Below are 25,834 nucleotides of genomic sequence, written 5' to 3'. Positions count from 1 at the left end.
ATGCCAGGTGCAACACAAGCCAGCTCACCAGTAACAGCTCTGTCCCACAACTGACGTTGGGAACAAACTGACCCAATTCCCACCCATGTCAGAAACTCACATGATAAAGCCCAGTACGAGTTTAGCACACTCTCAACAGTTGGTCAGCGATGGCAAACGTGAGACAGCGAGCGGGTCCCTCGCGTGAGGTGAGGACAGTCCTTGCCGAACAGCCGCGAGCGCTGGCAGCGCGCGGCCTGGAAACACGCCCTGCCCCTGCCTGGTACGAGCTACAGAGGGTCCAAGGACGCCCAATCTGGCACCTCTCAGCAGTATTCACTTCACAGAACCACAGAATGGCAGGGGTTGGAAGGGACCTCAGGAGATCATCTGGTCCAATCCCCCTGCCAAAGGAGGTTCCCTACAACAGGTTGCACAGGAAAGTAGAAAAACTTCAAAGGAAAAATTTCCAAGGAAAGATTTTTTAATAAAGCAATTAATACTAGTTTGACAATATCAGAATCATCACAAACACATAAATGCTCCTGATACTACATAAAAAAATCTCTAGATTTAAGAAACAAACAAGTTCTCTATGCCAATTTCTGAGTTAAGGCAATGTAATACTCAATTAAAGCACGTGTACTTTAAATTTTCTTATTTATGTTTAATTAGAAAGCCACTTCAGTTACACAAATCTTCATTGTTTCAAATTAATGTCAACAGATTAAGTCCTGATCCTGAGAACAGATCCATTTAAGGGGGATTACTCTCATACACTGTTTACTTCTGCAAGTATTTGCAAGATTGAGCCCTGAAGTTGCTACAAATCTGTAACTGCGTTCCTCATTTCTGAATAAACTGGCCTTTGAACTCAGTAACATTGTTCTGCCATGTGCCCTCACATTCTCTCTCAGGAGCCCGCAGGAGTTCTGCAAAGACAGGTTTATATCTATCAATTCATAGGCAGGTGAGTATGTCAGGCAGAAGAGACGAAGAGCTATGAGAAACCACAGCACCTCTCTGTCAACTGAGGAAACACGCAGGGAAGCTGACCACCACGCAAGGGGACATGGTTGTCCTCCAGAGATAAACAGTAGCAGTAAATATTTAGGCTGTTTTCTACAAAAGTATTTGTATCAATCAAGACCACTTTGCACTTTGCAGCACCTAACACATAAGGATCTAGAAGTGCTTATTAAAGGTGGGGGGGAGAAATGTCTTCCATGTCACTGAGGTCAAGACTTCACCCCAAATACTGGGTTTGGGTGGAGGTGAACAGGAGTTGGCACTACACACTCTTGCCCACGTTTTGGAAAAAGTGAACAGCTGTTTCAAAGCGAATTCTAGACGCCGCCAAGGACAAGGAAGAGTATGTTACCCAGTTGGAACAGCAAGTGTAGTTTACATAGCCAAGAAGTAGCTTGAGTTTTCCAAGAACACCACAGTTAATATCCATATTTTTTAAGCAAGGGACTTGCTTTAAGCACTGCTCAAGCGGTAGCGCAAACCGCAGCAGGACAAAGACTTTCTCAGTACTACCCTGGGTCACCACAGTCAAGTGCAGAGGCAAACACTGCGCATTTCAGTTGTAAAAGCAGCATTTCGGTATCTTCCAACTACTTCTCACTTAGTGCTGACTCCGAAGGACACCTTGTTAGCCTCAAAACAAAGCCTAGAAAAGCAGGTAGCACAAATACGTATAAGATTTGGAGAGACTTCAGTGCCTATATTAAACTAGGCAGGGAATTAACAGATTATATTCGAGACATACACCAGAAAAATGCACCTGAGACAAAACAGCTAAACTATCTGTCACACTACAACACATGGAAGTTGTTTGTAAATTCTCAGGAATAATTGAGAAGCAAACATCTCTTGCTCAGTTTGTTTCTGTTAATCACTAAACACAACAGATACGAAGCATTTTCACTGAAAACATTTTTTTCTATTTATGTGTCCTGTAACTCAAGACAAGCAGGTTGCAGTAACATTAGCAGGCCATACATCTGAAATCCATAAAAAAGAAATATACTTTTATATCATCAGAAGGTTTGTAATTAATAGACCAAAGACATTAAAACAAATAGCTATAACAGACTCCAACCAAAGGTAAAGTAACTGAAAAAAGGTCAGTATCTGTAGTTAAAACTAGCCATATTAAAAACCCATCCACCCGCATTTTTCAGGGATACCCACTGAAAACCTCTCCCCTAACCCAAAGCCTGCTGCTGCTGCTGTTTCCTAAGACAGTTTTCAGACTAATACCCCTAGGTAGAAACACGGCATGAGGACAATGAGTGAAGAACAATTTATGGCATACCTGGGATCTCCACCACAGCACAGGCTGCTGCCCAGCCAAGGCTGGAGAGGAGAAGTTGCTTCTCGCTCATACTGACTGTAATGCGCAGGAGCAGACCTTGGGAAATGGAAGGGAAAAGCATTCCTCGTGCTCTGCCTTCCTGCCTGGAGCTGTTCGTATGTGCTCAGGATTCTGGGAAACAGGTGCCACTTCAGGGGACTCCAGTTTCCAAGTACTAGAGCACTTCAGTCCTGAATGCCAGCCAGTTGTTTTTGTGAATAAAGCATTTAAATTACTAATATATCATAACATCCTCCACAGCATCTTCAGCTTTAATTCACTGGCTTCCACGGTTTATATTCACTTCATGAAAACAAGTTCTACGTGCCTGCCTCCCTTCTTTTCTTTCTGTTCTCTCCTCTTCGTGCATAAGGAGACAGCCAAAAGGAATCACCATGTCAGGATTTATTACTTGGAAATACTATTTCTAACAAAAGCTGAAACTCGGCTTCTTACACAAACATTCTTATTCCTTGGAATGTTGTAGGTAACGCTCCCTGAAAAACTGACCACAAGCAACTGGAAAATACTAGTTTCATCACAAATTTCTGGTTTTAAGCAAGCCCTCCTCTGTGATTACTAGACAACATAGACAAATTAATTTAAAAAACAGTAAGAAGTTATGGGTGAGGGCAGAAGTTAAGTGAGTAAATTTTAGTAGATGTGACTCCCAAGTGGTGTTTCAGTCAAACTATTACTCTGATTTCACCCAGCAGCACAGCTGTATCGCTTCAATAGCAATTTGCCTTCTCTGCAGCAGCGCCTGCAGCCGTGGGAAATTATTGCTCTGGAGGCCACACACATTACACCCTCACTGTGCCGCCTAAAGATCTCCTGGCCAGGGTCAAATGGTTCAGGAAAAGAAGAAGACGGCCCCACCAGCACACTCCCTCTTCCTACCTGCTGCAGAGGGGGCTCCAAAGGGCACCCACCGCTCGCCAGGTAACACGTTAGAGTCTCTTCAGCAGCCGTCCTGGTATCTCCACCGCTGAACAGCACGGCAGCGCTCCACAGAGGCGTGCATGAGGGCATTAAAACAACCTGGTGCTCCAACATGAGACTCATCTGTACAGCGTAGAGAAGCCCACAAAACCTCAAGCCCTGCAAACTCAAACTATTCACATACACGTTCTTGAACTGACTGTAACAAGTAAGAGTAAGGGCTTGCAAGGTAAGGACTCCAGCTCCTCAGAAATGGGGCTGTATGAAGCTTATTGCTCAAAGCACTTTGTAATCCTCTGATTAAATGTGCTATGAAAGTGCAAAGTACTGTTGTTAAGTCAAACTAAGATTTTTTTAATAAAATATCTAGGAATTTCTCAGCATTTCCCTGTTTACCTAACAGAGCAGTTCTTTATAAAAATAAATATAGTGAGGACAAAAGGGAAGGATTCCTCCCCAATTTTAGTAAACAAGTTTCATTTTTCTGCCTTAAAATCTGCAGTATCTTAAAAAAAAAAAAATAATCAAAACCCCTAAGAGAAAGTGAGGGTGCATCAGAGCTGCTTACTCCTCATCTACTTTATTCCCATGGCTAGGGTATCACCTTAACTTCTAATCCTCACATTATTTTTCTGAAAGGCCATAGTATCAGAAACAGTATTTGGCAAAGATTTGGTGAAGAACAGTTTCCTAATACCCAGCAGTAACCCTTACAACAAACTTAAGGGGAAAACACTTAGCTTTTTTTCTTTGATTTTTTTTTTTTTCCTTAAATCAGGTACCAGCTATGTTTTGTCCCTCCCATTTCTATGATATTTCCAGTTTCACGGATTTAGACCAAAGACACTTTCCAAAAGCTGGTGTACAACGTCTTTATATACACTACAAATTCAGATTACCGGACTATAGTCAGACATTGAATATATAAATAACTTTGCAAACTATTTACAGGTCTTAAACTAATCAGGTTCCAAGCAACCAACACTCTTAAGGCAAATTCATTTATATGACTGGCTGTCTGGCCTTTCAGCATTTCTCTCCCCTCCCCAACCCCCCAAAAATCATAGGCAATAAACATGAAATTGAATTACCCCTTGCCCCTCTACTGACAAATTTATTGTATGGAGAAATGATCTAACTACTTATGATCTTTCCTGAAAACAAGGAAAAATGTATAGAAATGCATTTCTGTGGTTGCATGTCAAGAAAATCACTAAGGTGCCTACCAAGAAGTGGAAATCCCAATGTCTTATAAACAACATAATTTTTGTATGCACTTGACAAATGGGTTTGAGAATCTGGGGAAAGCATCAGTTTAAAGCTGCACAACCCTTTTTAGTACTATGCATTGATAAGCTCATTAGATACAAAATCTGAAGAGCTCAAAGGGATTTTCTGTAAGAGGTGACACTGGGCAATATAAAATGCAGCAAACAGTGGATTTTCAAAGCATATGTTTAACTACATTAGAATTTTTCTCTTATGCCATATTGCTGTGCAAGATACTATTCACCATTTAAAGGGATTCTGCACATCTTGCCAATCCTTACACTGGAATAAAAATTGGCCATTTCAAATAGTATCTTTCTGTTACAACATTGTACTCCTTAGTGCAATCACAGTGCAATCCCTTTTGTCAATGCATGACTGAAGCAACCAAGCATATTCTGGTGAAGTAGACAGGATTCACATACCAAACGTGCTCAGTGCCTTCCTTTAAGTCCCAATCATCACTTTGTTCTTACTATTTTTCAATGCCCTGATTAGGTCTTTGTTTGGAAGTAATTAGCTATTGTGGTTTGAAGGATTTTGGAACAAAGCAGAGACTTTATACTGAATGCAGAGGTCATCTCCAACAGAGACAAAAGGTGGCAAATTATCGATTAGCTTTATATTTAGAAGCATCCCTTGGTTCACTGCTAGGATTGCTCCAGTCATCTGCTTCAGGTGTGGTCTTGTAGTGTCGCCATGCTGATTTATTAAAAACAGGAAGTCTTTCAAATGATTCACTTGAAAGGGCCTACAGGAAAACAAAAGCAACGGTAAAAGATATCGTTAGAGATACCAAGAGCGAGATGATTAATACTCTGGGGAGTTCAACAGTTACAACTTCCATATCAAACAAGTATCTCAATTATCCATGTCACAACACTATTTTGAAAATACTTTGGCTGTGACTAATCATTGTGCTAGTCATAGTAAAAGTGAAAAAGAAAATAACAACACTAAAATATTTCTCTTCTTTTCAGAGAGTGACGCCTACAAAGAGAGCAAGAAAAAAGGGCAGACAGCTACTACTTAACCATTTCAGTTCAACAAACTCGGACTCTGTCAGCACACTGATCTGTGAGGACTGATCTAGGTCAGTCCCTTAGCATGCCTTTTTCCTCTGAAAAAGACCGTACCTTTTCTCTCCACACGTACGTGCACAGGATTAAACCCATCAGGAACTGACGTCAGCACAGTTAGCACAACTCACTCGCCACAAACAGCAAGGCACAGAGACAACACTACGTCAATAACCTCCACATGAGTTATACACTATTTTCTTTTAAAATCCCTGATGGAATTCAAGCAGTTAAGTTTCAACCTTAAGCCTTTGAGTAGCCTGGGATCTCCCAAAAATGACAACAGGATCAATACAAAAGTCAAGAACTGCATGGGGGGGGGGAGGGAAGTCCTAGTCAGGACTCAGTCAGTCGTCTTCCCAGATTTATTTTCATCAAAACTTTCAGAGTCAAAAAGTATTAACCAAAATTATATCTCATAATACAGTTCTTTGAAAACTCAGCATTTATGACAGCTTAACAAATGTGAAGATCCAACATAGGGAACTGTGGGGAAAAAAATCATCAAAGCAAGCTAGTAGTATTAGTGCCAGGTTAACATTTATAACCTCTGCTTTTAGGATTCTGTGTAACTGATTTAGATAAAATATAACACAGACAGCAATTACAGATTTGAAAACAAGTCAAAGAGTGAAAAGAGAGAAGTTCACTTATTCAGCCTGCTACAAACTATCAAACTGCACTGCATTACTAGCTTATAAAAGGGTCAAATTCATACCTTCAAATAAATTACAGCATCTGAACCAACGCCTTCCATTGAGTAGAGCTTAAGGTCACCTTGGAAGTACCTAGCATACAGACGAGAAATTGGCAAGCCATAGCCAAACCCAGCCTACAAAAATAAGAAAACAAAGGAAAAACATGGTGGGAATTTAAAACAATGCAACAGATCACTCCAATCACTTATAAAACAGAAGATATACAAATACTAGATTTGCATCAAATTCCTCTTCAAGCTTTCCTTCATTACTCAGCCTGCATTGTAAACTGGTATTCAACCTTTTGAATAATCTCCTTTTTTCCAAGGCATAATTTTTCAGCTCAAGCACAGAAAAGAGAAAAATATCAGAGTCCTTTTTTAGGACTACCTTGTCCATTTTGCATTTTCTCAGAGAGGCAGGCAGATGTATCATACAGTACATGCTGCCTCCAATCATCAAAGCAAACCGATACTCCCAAACCTGGGATTGTTATTCTCTGAACAAGAAAGCCAGAGATAACTCTGTTTACTTCATCTAGGTCACACTATTAAGTGATTGCTGATCCCATGCTGCAATAGAGATCAGAAGACTATTGCAGAAGACTCCATACAAAGCAACACAAGGCAAATAAACTCTGCTGTTGTTAACTGATCTACCAAAAGATCAGGATTCCGCTGCACTGAATGATCTCCTGAGGACTGACGCTCTGTACAGACCACACAATTTTCAAAGGGCAATAGACGTGACAGGTACAAATTTTAGATTTTAAGTGTACAACACTAATATACATAACCACAAGGTCAGCACTTGGCCCCTTTTCCAACCCATTCTTGTCAGAAAAAGTTATAAAAACCCCTCTCTTGCTGCAGCCAGGGAGTAAGACTTTGGTCTACACGTCACATCTAGACGACTGGGTATGTGTTGAGAGCCACAGTGGTTGATTATTCACCTGACCCCCTTCTGAATTTTTCAGGACTATTCAGAGCAAAAAAGGAAGGACACTAGACATAGAAGCATTTGAAAATAAGGATATATAAGACAATGGTGTAATACAATTTTTCCATAAAGGTGGATTACAACAAGAATTAAAGACACCTAAACTTTTCAGAAAACCAATAAACTCATTCCATTATGATATTTCTACAAAGGCAACCTGACAGATACTGAGAATCATGCCCTGAATCTTAAAAACTAAGCTCCAGAATGATACAAAAAAAAAAAGAGAAGGCTAAGAAGCAGTACTTGTGAGTACAATACACAGCTAATACGTGGTATGACTTTTTAAAAAAATCCCTTGAGGGAGGAATAGACATTAAATAACTTTATACTACAGTACCCGTCACAAATTCTCTCACTGTCACCTACCATCTCTACAGGATCTTTTCACCTCTTTGCCTTTTTTACAGAAGTCTAAATTTAGTGATGTTAAATTGGTTAGAGTTGCTCACACTGATGACTGCAATAGTTCTTCTGAGCAAAATGAGAAACAGAAATGCCAAAGATGCCCTTTTCTACTCACACTGCTTGTCATCGTTATCAGCACCCATCTCCACAGTTAAAATAGTTGTTTAGCTGCACTTTTTCAAGCAATAGTATGCTTTAAAAACGTCATTCTCAAAGACTCCCATTAGAGACACATGCACCACTTTCAAACATCTGGTCTCGAAACTAGATGCATTTCTTTCTTAATCTTTAAAAACTGGAGGTTTTTTGAAAGAATTAAAAAAAAAAAATTCTCAAAGCTGACCTGCATCTTTTCTGGAGACCAGACAATAAATACATTACAGAAATTAAAAAGCACAGCGACTGAAAGGCAAATTGTTGGCAGTACATACCCCCAGGAACAACTCAAGTAAAGGGCAGTCTCAAGCAATCCTGAACACACATTATACTTTCCTCTCTCCAGAATTATGCCTCCTTAAAACCCACACCCAACTTCTGTTTGCCTCCTGCTCCTTCCAGGAAAATCTTTTTATGCTCTGTGCTAGCCCACATAATTATTTCATACTTCCCTCTTCCAAAAATTTCCTATTACTCTCCTCTACATTGTTTTCAGGATATTTTCCAAAAAACAGACAACTTAACAAGAAATATGAAGACAACAGATCCCAGCTAAGCACCTTGTTAAGGCAAGACCTTGCAAAAGGTCTATTTTGCAAAAGACAATTAAGAAGAAGTGATTACTACATACGTCTGTGCTTGACCTAGGGGACAATATTGTCAATGATGGAACATCTGCCTTGAGAAGAGAAAGCTTTTTAGAGTCAATCTCCCATTAAATATTACAGTATGCATTGTACAAATAGGAAATTATAAAATTTCTGTGTTATTAGTGTCTACAGTTTTAATTAAACCTAATTCAAGCCACGTTTCTCCCACTATAAACAAATGCTGTCAGAGAGAGAATCATAAAATTCTCTAAGAAAACCTAATTATCATGAAAACATTACCATGTGTTTCTAACATTTCCACTCTGTGTATAGCGCTGCAGATGAACACAAGACCTGCTAGAATCTGAATGCTGCCATGGTAACAAGGTTTCTCAGCAGTTTCTAAACAACATTTGCAATTGACACTGAGAAAGAATTTTTACCAATGAACAAAAAGATCCCTTTTTCCACTCCCCAAGTCCATGAATGTTTCATAAACTAGACAGGGGATCATACAACAAGGGGAGGGAGTGTTAGAACAGAAAAATATGTCTATTTACACTGCACTGCAATTTAGTTTAGAATATTATCTAAGTCTAGAATGACAGAAGCACGGACCTATCTACCTACCTTTTTAGCACCATAATTCTTAAGTGGTTTGGTCTTTGGCACTAAGCAATAAAGAAACTCTCCTTTTGTATGGACTTCAAAGAGGATTTATGTAGAACCTTTCTGCTGAAGGATTTTTATTTCTAGACTGACATACAAAGCATCGCGTAATTTTTTTATTACTGGATCTGGGCGGTAACACGTAACGTGTCAAGCTTCACTGCCAAGTCCTTTCTCCTCTTAGTGGAAAGACACATCACAGACTCCCTGTTCCTAACTTTTTTCTTTCTGCACACACATATAAATAACAGCTTAACAACTCTCCTTGACATTCAGTCAGGTACAGGCATCGGTCAGACTGACAGGGCAAAAGCTGCCAGGTTCACAGGAGAAGGGGATACTCTGCAGGTCTGACTACACTGACATGCAGACTGAAGAGGAAAACAAGGCCTGAAAATGGGGCACAGTAGAAGAATACTAAGTATAAATGCTACAAAATCAAAGTAAGCAGTCTTGAAGATGAGGAAATAAACACAGGAACGCATTGCTAAAGATGCACGGGGCAGGGGGAAGAATGGTGTCAATCCCAAAATGAACACGTTTTACAATCAGAGAGCCACAAAGGCAGAGACATTGTAACAGTGAATACAGCTGGTAATCAAGGTAGAAGTTTATCGTGAGAACAAGTTTCAGGAAATCCTTGTAGGTTGATACAGTAAATTGCTGATCAAAAGTGAGACAGAACAAAGGCAGATTATGAATCAGGAAAGATTCTATAATTCTTAACATAAAGAAAAAAGTTTATATGTGAATTGAGGCCTGTCCCCTATCACTTATCCAATTCAAGATGATTTGCTATGAAAAAAGCAAAAGTTTGAAACATATTACTAAGATGTGTTGTAGAGGTAGGAGCTGTCAAGTCCATGGAGATACAGAACTGGGTTTCACACCTACCGCAGTGGCATCAAACACTGGTGAAAACAACGCAACACACTTACATGTCACAATGGTATGAACTGTGGACTACGACAGCACCATACAGACTTTCTGCTAAAAATCTAAAAGGAAATTTATTATCTCTGAACTGCTTTCACCTTCAGTTCACTGTTAATTATTTTATACCAGAAATAATCACATACTCTCTGCAGCACATTTTATTAGCTGCCTGAAGGCACTTCAAGCACATAAGTATCAGAATAGAAAAAAACCAAACCCCCCAACTTAAGAACATGCTAGATGAGAGTGTTCACAAATAGCGAAAGAAAATTTCTCAGAGAAACAACTTTTTCTTGACATGCTTGATTATAAATGATTGCATCAGAAGCAACAGAACACGAAGATGAGAAGAGGCAAGAACACAGTATCAGTATTAATTCACTTACTGAAAGCCAGCCAAATAGAACAATACCTGTATCATTTTTATCACAATGAGACAATATGTAATTTAATAAAATAAATTAGAAATAATTTAATTTTAATAATAATTTTAAAAATCATGCTTGCTAAAAGAATCTATGCATTCAACACTGAAATAATTCCCTGTTTAGAAGAAACTATGGGGATACTTTGTTTGAAATCTCACCCCAATATATCTCAGAAAGGAATATCATGTGAGGTAATTCCAACTGAACAAAAATATACCAAAGGTGTTTATATGACATGCAGGTTTGGGAATTTATTTTTTAGAAAAATGTGTTTTTAGAGTCTGTAACTTATATAAAAATAATTTTTGAAGTTCAATATAAGCTTATGCATCACCAGGAGGTGTTTCTCAAGTGCTACAATTCTGACAGTGTGGCTTACCTTTCAATACATTTTTTATAGGAAACTTAGATAAACGGTAATTTACACACCAAAGAGGAGCTCATTAGGTTATCCACCTTCTCAGTAATACAGCACTAAAAATCCTGTCCATTAACCTGTGAAAATACTGTGCTTACGCAGACATGCTTGTTTCCAAGTATATCATGTCAAGACAAAGAAAAGCAATTTTCTGTTCCAAAGATTAAGTGGTAGTAACAGAACCATTTTCTCCTGATACGTTTTACTTGCATAGAATTGCTAATGATAAACAATTTCTTCAATGGAAAAACTGATCCAGTAGATCTCAGTGCAGGGAAACGTACAACCAGAGTACTGCAAAGGGACATTTCAATACATATTGCGATTCCTTACCAAAGGCACAGCTCTTGAGGGCTCCAAACTAGGCCTGGGTGCCGTTGAGTACATGTAGTTAAACAATCTGTCTATTTTTCTTAAAGGTACACCTCCACCTTGATCACTTATCTGAGGAATGAAAAGTTAAGAGTTTTAAACATTATGTTCTGAAAAAAACCCTGCAAAATTCAAGCAGCATTAACTAAATGACTTTAGAAATATTAAAGGAGCAGCTAAGGACTCTGGGTTTGTCTAGCTTGGAGAAAAGGAGGCTGAAGGGTGACTTCATCGTGCTCTACAGCTTCCTGAGGAGGGGAAGTGGAGAGAGAGGTGCTGATCTCTTCTCCCTGGTATCCAGTAATAGTACATGTGGGAATAGTTCAGAGCTGCCTAAGGAGGGGTTCAGACTGGACATTAGGAAGCATTTCTTTACCAAGAGAGTGGTCAAACCCTGGAACAGGCTTCCCAGAGAGGTGGTCGATGCCCCAAGCCTGTCAGTGTTTAAGAGGCATTTGGACAAGGCCCTTAATAACATGCTTGAACTTTTGGTCAGCCCTGAAGTGGTCTGGCAGTTGAACTACATGATCATTGTATGTCCCTTTCAACTGAAAATATTCTATTCTAATGAATATGAAGCAAATGTCAGAAGTGATACAGTAATTAATTTGCCATTTCAAATTACAAGTCATGCTATTCTAAAGCTATCAGGTATGTAAGCTTCATATTATTTTCAGGCATTTACCTTAATAGATAGATCTTCTTTCCCCAGAGTGACTAAGGTTTTGATCGATGGATAGCCTTCTCTCTTACCTTCATGCAATTCCACTGTAGCCCTCATTGAATTCTGAAGACAAAAGAAAAACCAGTGTCTCTGATTCTAATTTTACTAAACATGCTTTTTGTGACAACTTAGAGCTTGCATATATTTTGTTGAATCTAGATACCTTGTCCTACATTTGTATAAAAGACAGAAAAGGCCATATTTAAAACAAATTCAAGTGCTTTTAAGTCAATGAACTGTCCAGTTAAACTTTTACATCAGAACTCCATTATACATATTTTTATCTATTTGATATAGAATCAGAGAACATAAAGCAAGATTTCGTGTGAAATCAAGTAACTCCATGTGAAAGATAACAAGATCCTTCACCTTGCAGAACACCAGCAGTGATGTTCACCACAGAGAACAAGCTTTGATTTTCTCAGCCTGGGTCACATAATTGTTCAAAGTTAACATCTACTAATCTGACTATCATACTTATTAACAGAGCTTCCACTGCCAGTCTGTCATTACCATTACTTACAGCTAAAACTTACTGGTTTCATACTCTTTCATGACTTGTACCAAAACGTACCTAAAAGTAATGTACAAATTCTCACCCGTTCTGCCCTAGAACTAATGTTACAAACGGCAAAATAGGGGAAGATTTAAATGAACATACTTGACGAATGCCAGAAATCAAACCCAAAATACCACTATTTAGGAAAAGTTTCTCTCCAATCAAATGCATTTTCCCCCTGAATTTCTAGTGTTCAATTGCACCACCTAGAGACCAGCTATCTTATTTGAAAGCATACAATAGCTCTCACATGTTCCACTTTCAGTGTTGCTCCAATTATTCAGAAAACACAAATAAAACCAGAACAAAGCATGTCATTTACGCTATTCAAAGGCATATGGGCTGTTTTCACAATAAACAAAAGACACTGGCCCTATACATTCCTCAAATAGGCAATAAAGAAACAAGCTTATGAAAACTGCAAAGTAATGAATATGTCACCATTGCAAAAAAGACTCTCGTGACTGTTTTAAGTTAATCAGCTGCAAAAGCACAAAAGTAGAAGAGGGAAAACAGAAATTTTTTTAAGTATACAAGGGCATAAGAGAGGGCTGCAAGCCTAGCTTTTAACAGTTTCAAACCCTCTTCACTTGTTTAAGAATAAGCTTAAGGAAAACTGAAATAACGTTTCATGGAATAACATTCAAGAGCTGTAACTGAAAAGAATCTCAATTTCAACAGTAATGTAAGTTCACAAAACCCTTCCAAATATTAACAAGTGCAACCTACCTTGAATAATTCAAATAACATGTGAAACAAATGAGAAGGTACATAGACAACTTGAATAGGCTTGTTGGGAGCTTTAGCTAAAAATAAAAAGGACAAATTACTTTTTTTTTTTTTTTTTTTTTCAAAAACAGCATTTGGTAGCATTTCTGTTTACAGGAATAACATGCAACTGTAAGCAAAGACAATTATGTAAGCATGTTCTAATTTTCCATGTGCAAGATTAGCTCCATCAAGTAAAACAATAAATTTCAGTTACTGCTATCACCTGAAATAACACATTCTAATGATGATTTTCAAAGACATCTAAGTCAGCAGACTTTGTTTAGATATGAAACTTCTCTAAGCAGTGGCTGGTTTCATATTGACAATGTATGTTAACTAGGAGAACTTTCCCACTTAAGTAGGAAACTTTATTTTTCTTAACACACATATTTAAGCATAATATTTGCTGCATAAAAAGATTCTTAAAAAACTAAAAAAAATTTCACTGTTTAAATATTCTAAAACCAACCACATTTTCCCTTAATTAAAACATACACAATAGAAAATATTCATAACAATTTTCAAAATATATTTCAAACAATATCACAGTTTTCTTATTCCAAATCATAACTGAATTGTTTGTCCACTGTCATCCTGTTGTTAGTGTTTCAGCAAAGGTGTATGGCTTGGCACAGCTCTGAATGCTAGAGTGATAACTGATTTGGCAGGAAGTAATACAGCTGCATTTAATACATTCCAGGACAGTTTGGTGCTGAAGATGCAGTCAGCCCTCAACATGCAAATATCTACTGGCATTAAACTATACAGCCACAGCTTGTCAGACTCAGCAGCCGTTCAGATTGAAGAAAAGTCTCCAAATGTCAGCTTCATAAATTGCAGCAAGAAACAAACACGCACACAGAATGTGACTGGAGGCAAAGTCACCCTTTTTGGTGCTGATAATAATACCAGTTAGTACTTTAAGAGATACAGTAGTGAAAACTCCTAGGAAAAGGAGAAGACCAAAACAATGCTCTGCATAATTAGTTGCAAGGCAACTTGCTGTTTTATTATGTTAATTTTGTCAGAGTCCATACTCCAGTTCACTTATGCATCACCAAAAGCAAGGCAGATTGATTCATATTCATTTGAGGCATAGCATACACATAGAAAAGGTGTTATTGGTGCTCTTGGGAGGTAATTTGCAAAGCCCCTTTCCTCATGTAGATAATAAGCTGGTTTAAAGGAAACAAGTAATTCTTTCCTCTTTTTTTTTTTTTTTTTTTTTTTAAATGAGATCCAGCAACTTGTTTTCTCTACTGTTGGATCTTTTTATACTTTGGCCTTCAAATGAATTTTGCACTGATTCCTCGGTTGCAGCACTCAGTACTTTTAGCACTAAAATCACTGAGTTTTGGAAGGGGGAGGGATTTTAGGTCCTTTGGGGTTTCAGGAAGGGGCTGGTAGTAACGCATCAGTGTTGATAATATCATTTTGTGTAGAGAAGTATTTCTACGATATTAAATAGTACTTTGAACAACATATATTCCCATATGTCACACTCCATTTTGAGTGTTATCTATTTCTGAGACTTTTTCAATTCTGCTGCTGAAGTTTGGAAGCATCTTAGTCTTATGTTTGGACAGTTGTCCAAAATTTGTGAGACAATCACTCAAGGCTATTTTTTTAATGTAAAAAAATAATCTAACTTTTGTCAATAGAAATTATGAACAAAAATCATCAGGACTATCTCATCAGTTTCATAGCATCCAATTTTCATCTTTGCAATCAACTTGAAACAGATTTTCACATGAGAAGTTTATGAGAAGACTTAAAGCACAGACTATGTAAAAATAATTCTAATTTTGCCATCTTACACAGAAGAGCTCACTACTGGTACAGAGACTGACAGTGGAATTTATAAGCATACTTAAAAAAGGAACAAATTTCAGCTCTATTAAAAGATTAGTTAGAAAGGAGGTGTGTTTCCTTCCCAGTTATGAGGTTTCTTGACCACTTTATTTTCCTTAAAATGATAGCAAATTCAGCAGACAGCACTCTGCATTCAGCAGCCAGAATATGTCATGATGACAAACTATAATTCAGGTGCTCATGTAGACACATTGGAAGAAGAAAAGTGCCTCCACATACAGGATTGCAGAGTTCAAATTATAACTTACAATTAATTAACAGAACTATAAATCACAGCTATTAGAAATGTTTTTTCTTACATACATCACTTAAATTAATTTCACAGTTACCATTGAATTCTTCAACTTCCAGATCAGGTGCCACCAGATAGTACTGTTCACATAACATCTTAGCTGTTTCATAAGCATCTACAAAACAACAGAACACTAATTTATCAAAACCATCTAGTGATGACTAACAAAGTTCATTCTGTACGTGAAAGACTACAAGCAGAACACTCATTTTAGTAACTAGCTTACAAGCATGGAGCTGGTATCCATTCTAATCCCTTTTTCTCTATATGCTTATAGCCCATTTGTGAAAAAAGGGCAAACCCTATTTAAAGCTCTACAAACAAAAGCAGATTACTAGAGACAAACTGGTTTTTGTCTTGTTCAGGGCTTGAAAACCAGAAGGGTATAATCTCAGGCTGACCATAATATCTACTTATCTGTCATGTCCCAGTCACAATTTAATGCTTGTTCTTTCCATCTCAAATTAAAAAAGAATGACACTGCAACCATAAATTCAGTTTTTCCAAACACAATACTGTTTACAATGCTTGATTTTCAAGGTCTTTTGCATGGGGAAAGCTGGAATCTAAGAATCTTCATTTTTTTCCCCTACTAAACAGAAAAAAAGCCTCGCCATAATCCAATTCAGGCTTTATGGGTTGTCAAAATACATCAAGAAAGTTTAAGTCATCTTTTGTTTGGAAGATTTCTTAGTGGTTCTAAATATTCACTGGTACTTCATTTGCAAAAGTATTTTAGAAACAAGCAGCAAGTGTTCACTTAAAGAGAAACCACAAACTCAAAGATGTTCTAACTACATTGCTTAAGTTGCCTTACCAAAAGTGGCTTCCTCATAACAAGTGTGGGCTATGAGCAAGCACATAAACAGACCGGCAGTTCTGCAGACACAGAGAATCAGAGAGAAATACCATAACAACTGCATTTGACCTCAGCCTCTGTGTACTTTCTTCCTCCTGTCCAAAGTGACACTACAAAACAAAACAGTCACTGCCAAGACTCAGAGCCATGTGACAAGCGCAAAGAAAGTAAAATCACTAGTCCCCACAAAGGACTGGTTACTTATAATTGTCCTCCTTCAAGATGTCTACAGAAATAATCTACCATGTGCCCTGTTATCTGAAAAAAAATTTCTATCAGTTGTTCTGACATCTGCGAGGCTGGACACATCACACAAGGCTGACACAAATGCTGCTTGAAGTCTACTAAAATGGAGCTAATCAACACTGGAAATGTTCTTGATCAAGTCCCAGAAACGCCTCACAAAATCAGCTGTCCAGTAGGAATCTTTTGTGTCACAATGGTCAGCTCCAAAGACTTTCTGAAAGGGTCCTGTCATTAACACAATGAAACACGTCCTAGTAAAAAGATCAAAATCCCATTTCATATCTAAGCTGTACAGAGAAGCTCAGCCTGGGATGTGTATAATTTAGGAAAAAAAGATGCAGGAATACCTACACTTACATGATATTCTGAGATCATCTCAGAACTTCTGATGGTCTTGGGAATAGCCCCATGCTTTAGGAAAAGAGGCATAAGAAGCACAGCCACAATCTTGACTCAGTCATCAAAAGCTGAAGACAGCAATGTAGCTAGTATGACCAAAAGGTCATCTACATGGAGAAAGGAATACGTTAAGACATCTCAAAGAGTTTCCACATCACAGAAGTGAAAATTAGATACGGATGCAGGGGGTGGGAGTTGGATTCTTACTGCCGAGAAAAAAAACTTTAAGGCCTCTAAAAAGCAAATCAGTAACTGTGTGGGAATAAACCAAAAGCCCTCAACACACAGATGTGGAGCCAACACAGCCACTATGCAAAACCTGAGAGAACAAAGAGGCTCTGAATAAATCAATTTAGCTTCCCTAAATTTAACTTAGAACTCTCATTCATTTTCAAGTAGCCGCCACCTTAACACCCTTGAGATGAACACACAGGCATGATCATTTCATGATGCAGGAAAATATCCAGCCTTGAGCAGAACTGTGTCAAACAGAGTCTGACTGCAGTCTCACATTTACCTTCCTCTAAAAGCCAACTCTTTGGCAGAGTCCTAAGACTGTAAAAGAGACTGCAAAGTTCAAAGCACTCGTCATGTCTGGAACTAAGCAGCAACAGGAGTATCAGTACACCTAAAATCCTGGCTCCAGAAACATGCCTGGATTTGCTGTCAGCTCAAAAGTCCTATTGTAGGACAGTCAGTGACATACAGAGACCCACCTCAGGCAGTTACAGACACAGCCCTTGGTGGAGCTGCTTGAAGTAAGAAGTGGCTGTTTAAGTCATTTCTTCAATGTTTGAAGGGCATATAGAGCCTGTAGCTGCCAGATACAGAGCCAAAATCAACATCTTAACTCTGACAAATTGCTCAGAATGCTGTCTGAAGAACATTCTGGAGCTAGCACAGTATACAGAATGCAAATTAACCCCTCCACCAAGTCTACAAAGAAATAGCCTCAAGCACCTTGACTCTAGGAAGGTCTTTAAGGACATTTCGTTTCTTTGAAACACTGGATGCTGTTTACAATGCCCTCATTTTGTTAGTGATTATTTCTTCAGATGTGGAAGATCTATTTTAGCTACTGGCTTGAAAACTGGACTGAGCGCCTTCTGACACTATGCACTCCTCTGTCCAAGGCAGCAACTAGGAATCTGATGATCAAAATAGATTCAAACATTGCTATTAGAAGGAATATCCAAATAAATAACACAACTGTAACATATACAACGCTGAGGTCAAAGTGGAGTTAGATCAATCAAAAGAAAATAAAAGAAATCTGCTGAAATCTGGGGGTGCTGATAGACAGGAGGCTGAACATGAGCCAGCAGTGTGCCCAGGTGGCCAAGAAGGCCAACGGCATCCTGGCCTGCATCAAGAACAGTGTGGCCAGCAGGAGCAGGGAAGTGATCCTTCCCCTGGACTCTGCGTTAGTGAGGCCACACCTTGAGTACTGTGTTCAGCTCTGGGCCCCTCAGTTCAGGAAGGACATTGAGGTGCTGGAGCGGGTCCAGAGAAGAGCAACAAGGCTGGTGAAGGGACTTGAGCACAAGTCCTATGAGGAGAGGCTGAGGGAGCTGGGGTTGTTTAGTCTGGAGAAGAGAAGGCTTAGAGGTGACCTCATCACTCTCTTCAACTACCTGAAGGGAGGTTATAGCCAGGTGGGGGTTGGTCTCTTCTCCCAGGCAACCAACAATAGGACAAGGGGGCATGTGCTCAAGCTCTGCCAGGGGAGGTTTAGGTTAGATGTTAGGAAGAAATTCTTTACAGAGAGGGTAATCAGGCACTGGAACGGCCTGCCCAGAGAGGTGGTGGATTCACCATCCCTGGAGGTTTTTAAAAAGAGATTGGACGTGGCCCTTAGTGCCATGATATAGTAATTGGAGTTGGATCAGGGGTTGGACTTGATGATCTTGGAGGTCTTTTCCAACCCAATCTATTCTATGATTCTATGAAAAAAGCCCACCTTAGAGCCAGAAAGAGCTAGAAGCTGAGAAGCCTTAGAACAGTAAAAAGCATTTACATTACAAAGCAAGCTATCACATAGGTCAAAGTCTGACCTAAGAAAGGTTTCCCTCTTAGTTCACCAAAGGCTGAGAGAACCTGAAGGGGAGAAACACATTCTTCCCCTCTGACAGCTGCACAAACAGCAGTGAAGGCTGAAGGGTGGCATTCATTCCTAAAGCAAGACCTGTATTTGTAAATAGATACACCCAGAGTGTGAACCTTCAAGAAACAAGTTCTTGAAGCAGACAGCATTGTCTCGTGCCAAGCATATGAACATTCACAATGTTAAGCAAAAAGGATTTCTAATGTGACTGTGCCAGCTCATTCAGGTACAATCATCACATACATGTCTTTGGTATGACAGAGAACAGGCTGTGATATGATCAGATGCACATAGTAATGGGGAGTTTCATTGGAGTATCCATACTGAGGACATTTTACTGAAAAGCTTACTAAACACATTGGAAAATTTCACTTACTATCAATTTTCTATAGTTCCAGCATCAGATAAAAAAAGCTGTACATGAGAACCTGCTTCTAAGTATTTTAGGGAAGAAAACAGCTAAATTTTAACAAAACACTTAGATACTTAATCTGATATTTAAAAGGACAGATTAAATTTATTTTTAAAATTCAGTACTTTTCTTAGTTCTGTCAACATACCAAAAGTTTCTCCATTCTCAATAATGAAGACATTAGAAAATCTTGATAAGCCTATGGCTTTATTGTGAGCAACCGCAGAACTTTTTTTAAATTTATTTATTAAATTAATTTAAATCACCTTCAGTCTTTTGTATCTCAATAACATATTTATGCATATCCTAAGTCTTGAGGTTTTTATAAATCAACAAAAATATTAACTTCATCTTACCTTTAACCACTTCTGCCACATTACAATTAGGATCAATACTTCCAATATGTTTGGGATGAGCAGGATTAATATCTCCACCAAAAAGAAGTGCTAAAAGGAAAAAAGAAATGGCAGTAAATTGTGTATTACACTTGAAGTAGCCCAGAAAGTTTAAACCTGATGGTACCTGAAATTGACTGGATAGTGCATCATCTGTAAAAACATACTTTAGCAAATTGCTAGAATCCTTGTCTAGGAAGACTACTTGCCTCTCTGCTCCTCTTTTTTCCCTGCTCCTCCCCCCCTTTCCCTTTTTCATTTTTAATAGCTGAGACTAGTTAATACAGAAATAGTAATGTGGGAGGATTAAGGTGAAAACTTACATTTCAAGGTGGACTATCAAAAATTAGATAAAACTAAAACGTCAAATGCTTCATTCATACTATCATGTCAGAACAGTAGCACTCACAATAATGAAAACATTAGAGCAGAAAGTACTGTGGAACTGTAAGACAGCATTAAAAGCCTTTTACACTCTCACCTCAGCTGCAATTTCACAGCTGGCTCGGAGGTCTCACTCACTCCACTTTCTCCCTGACTCTCAACTGTTTGCTCCCCACTCCCTCCTTTGCACAAGGGCCTGGCACTCACCAGACCCTTCACCGAGAGTTTAGCTCTCAAAGAAGTAGAAAGGTTTTACACTTTTTTGCAGAAGTGATTTTCTGCTGTTTTAGCAAGTTAAGTCAGCTCTGACATGAAACAGAAGCAGTACCAGGTGAGCAAAAGACAAGATGCGAAAGCTTTTCCTATTCCGTTGATGGTTCCAGAGCTAATACACTGGGACACTGCACCTCGCAGAACTGTACTGTAAGAAACAGTCTATCAATAATGTATGAAACAAATGCAAACTACATAAAAACCTGTTTCTGCATTCTGCTTTCCAACTGTCTTTTTCATCAGTATTTGCCATTTGCTTGAAAATCAGTATTTGCCATCACAGATGGATCCCTAACATTGCTTAGCACAGAGAAACTGTACAAGGTTAACTAAACTTTAAGCATCTGTAAGTCATTTTAAGTTTCAACCAATTAAATAAGAGTGTCCATAGGAAGAGCCACTTCAGTTCAATTAAATAAGTTTAATATTTCAGAACTAGTGCAAATTATGCTAATACTTTGCCCAGTAATTCTATTAGGATGATGTATTTATTTATTGCTAGAACTCTTCAATTAGAGCCTTTTAACTTCACTTGGTTTTATGTCTGTCACTTGTCTGCCCAGGTACAAGTAAAGAATAAGCTGCATATTTCTCTCCTTGTATGTGCTTTGCTACATGGAAGTTATTTGTGTACACACAGCAAAGCATTTGCTCGTCAGGCAAAAGGTTTCTGGAAAGACACACAACTTGTAGTAAAATACCTTATGCTACAGTACTCTAGCATCCACTTTATCTGTGGTGTACTACCATCACTAAGAGCTCACAAAAGCAGAATACTGGGCAGAGAATGAAGCTCTAGAGCTAAAAGGTACAAGATACACTAAAAGACATCACAAGAGTGTCCTTAATTTCATACAGATCACCTTCTGCATGGCTGCACATACTGGTCAATAGGACTTGTGCAAGTAACTCCTTTCACTCTAGTATGAATACAAAAAAGTAAGTTTATTAGTAACAGCAACTGAAACAGAATCTAATGACAAAGGATGGGTAATTCTAGCATTTATTTGTAAATAGTGAATAGGAAGCAGAGGGAGACAAGGGATATAGTTTAAAACTTGTTAGAAACACTCAACCTCTTTAGAAGGCGAGAAAGTCTACATAACTTGCTAAAAAATCAATATAGTGCATAAGCTCTTCAAAATTTACGGCATCCTTGCATTTCATTATGAAATAAATGTCAGCTCTACAAACTATGTTTGAGAGATGTGTGGGCAGAAAGATACAGCCACTCTACTAATATCTAAAAATACTTCATGTATCACTATGCAAGCTGTCTCTGCCAACAAAATGAAAAAGTGACAGCCACGCTGACAGTGTGACAATTCTAGAAGAAAGCATACTAGTGGTTTGGATTAATTTCTGATAACTGCAAAGTACCAAATTAACCTGTTGCCAGTATATCTTTTACCACAATTAGCACAGAATATTAAGAATTAGTCATCAGTATTAAAAAAAAAATTCAAAACAAAGCTATGGCTTCAGGTTTACAAGCACTAACTAATGAGTTCTCAAAGATGAAAAAAGCAATTACTTACTGTGTTGGTTAATAAGCATACGGAAAGAGATGCGGTTGGTGTAGAATCTATCTAGAAAGTACTGGATGTTACTGCTAACAAATGGATCAAAGCCATATTTTTCCTTGTATTCAATCACCCCTTGCGCCATGGTTGGAACCACATCATTGTGTCTGTTCCTGACTTTAATTAAAACATCCAAAAAACTAGAGGAAACAAAATCAGAAACAGATTGTTAAAAGTGCACTGAATCTCTCACTTTCTGTTTCCCCATAGCATGACCATTTAACCTGTTTACTATCCCTCCCAGTCAAGAAAAAATTATCAGAGGGAGAAGATAAAAATATAGCAGTAGCTAAAGAAACCCATTTAAAGAGAAATATTTGGTCAATCTCTCACTCACGAGATCTGTGAAATATTTAGCGTCTCAAATTAAGGTATTCCTCCCAAAACACTCCTTTAAATTAAATCTCTCTTCCTCATTAACGGAGAACAGAAGATTTTCTTTTATTGCCATCATATGCACCTCGGTAACTCTCATTCTCCGCAACCAATAGTAGCTGGGAGATTGGAAAGGAAACTTGGGAAAAACAATCCGACTGCCCTTCAGAATTTCCTGAGAAGTTCTACACTTCACGCTTTCTTCCCAGCACCTCAGCACGTGCAGTGTATCTTCTGAATACATTTCCTTTGCCTGGCATCTGTTCTGGTAAGTTTGAATATCAGGATAGGTAATTTTTATCAGTGTGACTTCTGTTCAGTTTCCTTTTACACCGCTGGATGGCAGAGCGCATACAATGGTGCTCTGACGGGCTCTTCTCTGTGGTAGCAGCTTGGGAAGTTTTAGGACATCACTTCCACTGCTTTTACCAAGAAGCACCTGTTAACAAGCACACACTTATTTTGAAACAGCCTGGAGAATTTTTCTTTCTCCTGCCAAGGCAGCTCAACACCTATGATCTTCAAAGCGCTCATCCTTATTTTCCCCACGTGCAACTTCATACATACTTGAAGTATTAATTATTAATAGCTTTCTAAAGCCTAGACATGGAAAAGCAGTACTACTCAACTCTGCTACATTCTCTAATGTTAAATGAATATTAACACCTCAATGATTACAGGATCTTGTTTAAAAAAAGCACACAGAGTGAAATGCAGCTTTCAAAATAAAGCCCAGCCTGGAGACTCATTCAGCTCTGCCTGTACCTGCAGTTCTACAGACCCTTTTTTAAAAAAACATCAACAGCAAAACATTCTCAGTGGATTTATAATGAACACTGAAAAGAAATGGATTAATTCTTTTTATCAGAAGTAGAATATACATCAGTTAAGAAAGAAATCATAGAATAGGTTGGATTGAAAGGGATCTTTAAAGGCCATCTAGTCCAATCCCCCTGAATGACCAGGGGAAGGAAAATTAAGCCCACCAAGAGTAAAAAAGACAACTGACTAGTCACCACATTTAAAGCAGACGCTTCCTTGCCTTTCATAATCACTTAGCCAAGACAATCATTTGATAGCACACCACACCATTCTTAACAAGTGATACACTTTTAAAATTATTTCTGCCACTCAGCTCCAAAGGAATGTAGGTCTCATTTTTAATAGTTTTTTCATCATCCTCAGTCTAACCACCAGTTTTCGCATGTGTGTTAACAAAGAGCTCAGTAGTTTTTCAACACTATTTTATTGCACAGAAAAGGGGAAGTTTTAACTGCCTAATTCCCCAGTCTAAATACTAGCACACTACAGAATGACCATTCTCTTACTTACTGATCTTGCTGACTGGGCAGCTTAAAATATTTTAAAGCTTAAAAGGTTTGTAGACTCTTTTTATGTTTATTAAGTCTTGATTCTGTATGATCTGTAACTACTGAGATCTGATGTGGCTTTGAGACAAGTGCCTGGCTGTACTCATGCTGCTTCTCTGTTTCAGAGCAACAAGACTAGCTAAAAACAGAGCTGAGAAGCAACACTTAACACTCTGAAAGACAACTGACAACATTCTCTACTAATTGCTATTTGCTGACAGCTTTGCTATTTGTTTTTAAATACCTCCACTATCCACAATATATACAACACAAGGGCAAAGCGTTCACTGACATCCTACTACTTAAACGCACAGAGCATGTCAAAGGGCAAATGAAGAGCTGGGAGGTTTATCTGCTATAGACCAGCAAATCACAGCTGAAGCTTAGTGTGCAAATACACACAGTAAAGGAATTATTCATTATTGCAGTGATATGAGAAACCTCCTGTTCCATCTTCAAAGATAACTGAGTTCACTCAAGCGTTTCCATCGAGCAGATGCTTTTAAAGGACCAAACATATTAAGTATATAGGCATGTTTCAAGCAGCAGAGCAGAAATCAAAACACATTTCCTTAATCTGGCCACTCATTCCTTACCACCTCCCCACCACACACACCCTTGAAAGACACAAAGCTTTTACTGTACTCAAACTGTGGGAGACCTTATCAAGGAATTTTTTAAATGCTCATGGGATTAGCTGGGAGAAAGAATATTCCAGAACAGCTATGAAAAATTTATTTCGCAATTTCTGTTTTTTCAAAATTCAGTGTATCATATTTTCAAAACCACATTGAATAAACAATGCAGTTAGTTTGACAGATGAGAAATTATTAATATGAAGTTATTTTGGTCAAGTGAGCTTCATTATTAACAAAAGGATATTTAAGGCATTACCACTGCTGTTAAATAAATTAAGCCTATAGACTCCTGCAAAGACAATAACCGAATGTCACAACACAGGTTATTATTTAACTCCCTAATGACTAGATATATTATTCTGTTTTGATCTATCATCGCAGTGCAAGAAAAGAAGTCGTAAGAAAGTCAATATAAAGACAAAGGGAATTTTTGCTATGTCTATTTTATGGATAGTATATCTGAAAGATTAAAGACAAGAAAGTGATGAATAGACTGAAAAAAAATCCTTTTAAATGGAACAGACATACAATAGGGTTTTTTTGATTGGCTGCTCATTTTTAAAGAAGTACTAGCTGGTAGCTGAGAATCGCCAGAAAGACAGGTACAAGTTCACACTCTGAAAGGTTTCTCTACTTTGGAAGTGCAAAACCAACTGAAGTAGCATTTCAGATTACTCGAAAGTAACAAAATGGCACTGTCTCAATCAAATCTACCCCAATATTTACTTAATTCAAATTGCTAACAGAATCACTATTTTAATCTTAGTGCTGCAGAAAGGAAAGTTACTTCTTGTTTACTAAGTTTCTTGTGTGTGTGTGTGTTATCTCTAAACATACTTGCAGCTCGCTACTTCAGTCGCTCTCAGTTCCAGGACACTCCCCCACACACCCTCACATGAGAATGCCACAAAGAGAAAAATCAGTAAAGAAACTCACAGGTACAGGAGGTGGAGTAAGTGTGCTTTGAAAGTACATGTGAACAGCACATTTTACAAACCCTTCAATTTTTGAAAAACAACTTCTGCCTCTGTGTGTTTACTTGGATGTATATGGACACCAAGGTAAATTTCCAACACTTCTGCCGGCTTACACCCTCTACCAAGTGTCAGCACCTTATCTCAACACTCCTGCAATCACACTGCTAGACAAAACTGTGGAAAGACTTCCACCTGTCTGCTCTGCAGCTTGGGGAAAGATATTTGTGTTACCAAAACCACAAAAGTAACCTGATCTTTTGGATTATGTGTGATAGTTTAACTTGGCTGGCAGCCAA

General features: G+C 38.3%; 1 protein-coding gene across 1 annotated transcript; it reads right to left on the bottom strand.

The window, feature by feature from the left end:
- Positions 1-4,087: 4,087 nt before the first annotated feature.
- On the bottom strand, positions 4,088-22,318 carry LOC104526620 (pyruvate dehydrogenase (acetyl-transferring) kinase isozyme 3, mitochondrial; the record flags this gene model as incomplete). The annotated part of the gene is made up of 8 exons (XM_010170139.1): positions 4,088-5,303; positions 6,350-6,463; positions 11,267-11,377; positions 11,991-12,092; positions 13,318-13,394; positions 15,561-15,638; positions 19,900-19,989; positions 22,134-22,318. Coding segments are annotated over 8 exons (901 nt in total), but the record flags the coding sequence as incomplete, so codon positions are not given.
- Positions 22,319-25,834: the final 3,516 nt, after the last annotated feature.

Source organism: Antrostomus carolinensis, unplaced genomic scaffold (genome assembly GCF_000700745.2).
Source record: "Antrostomus carolinensis isolate BGI_N321 unplaced genomic scaffold, ASM70074v2 scaffold20710, whole genome shotgun sequence".
Classification (NCBI taxonomy): domain Eukaryota; kingdom Metazoa; phylum Chordata; class Aves; order Caprimulgiformes; family Caprimulgidae; genus Antrostomus; species Antrostomus carolinensis.
The sequence above is the reverse complement of the archived record's forward strand: the minus strand, read 5'-3'. Positions and strand labels throughout refer to the sequence as shown.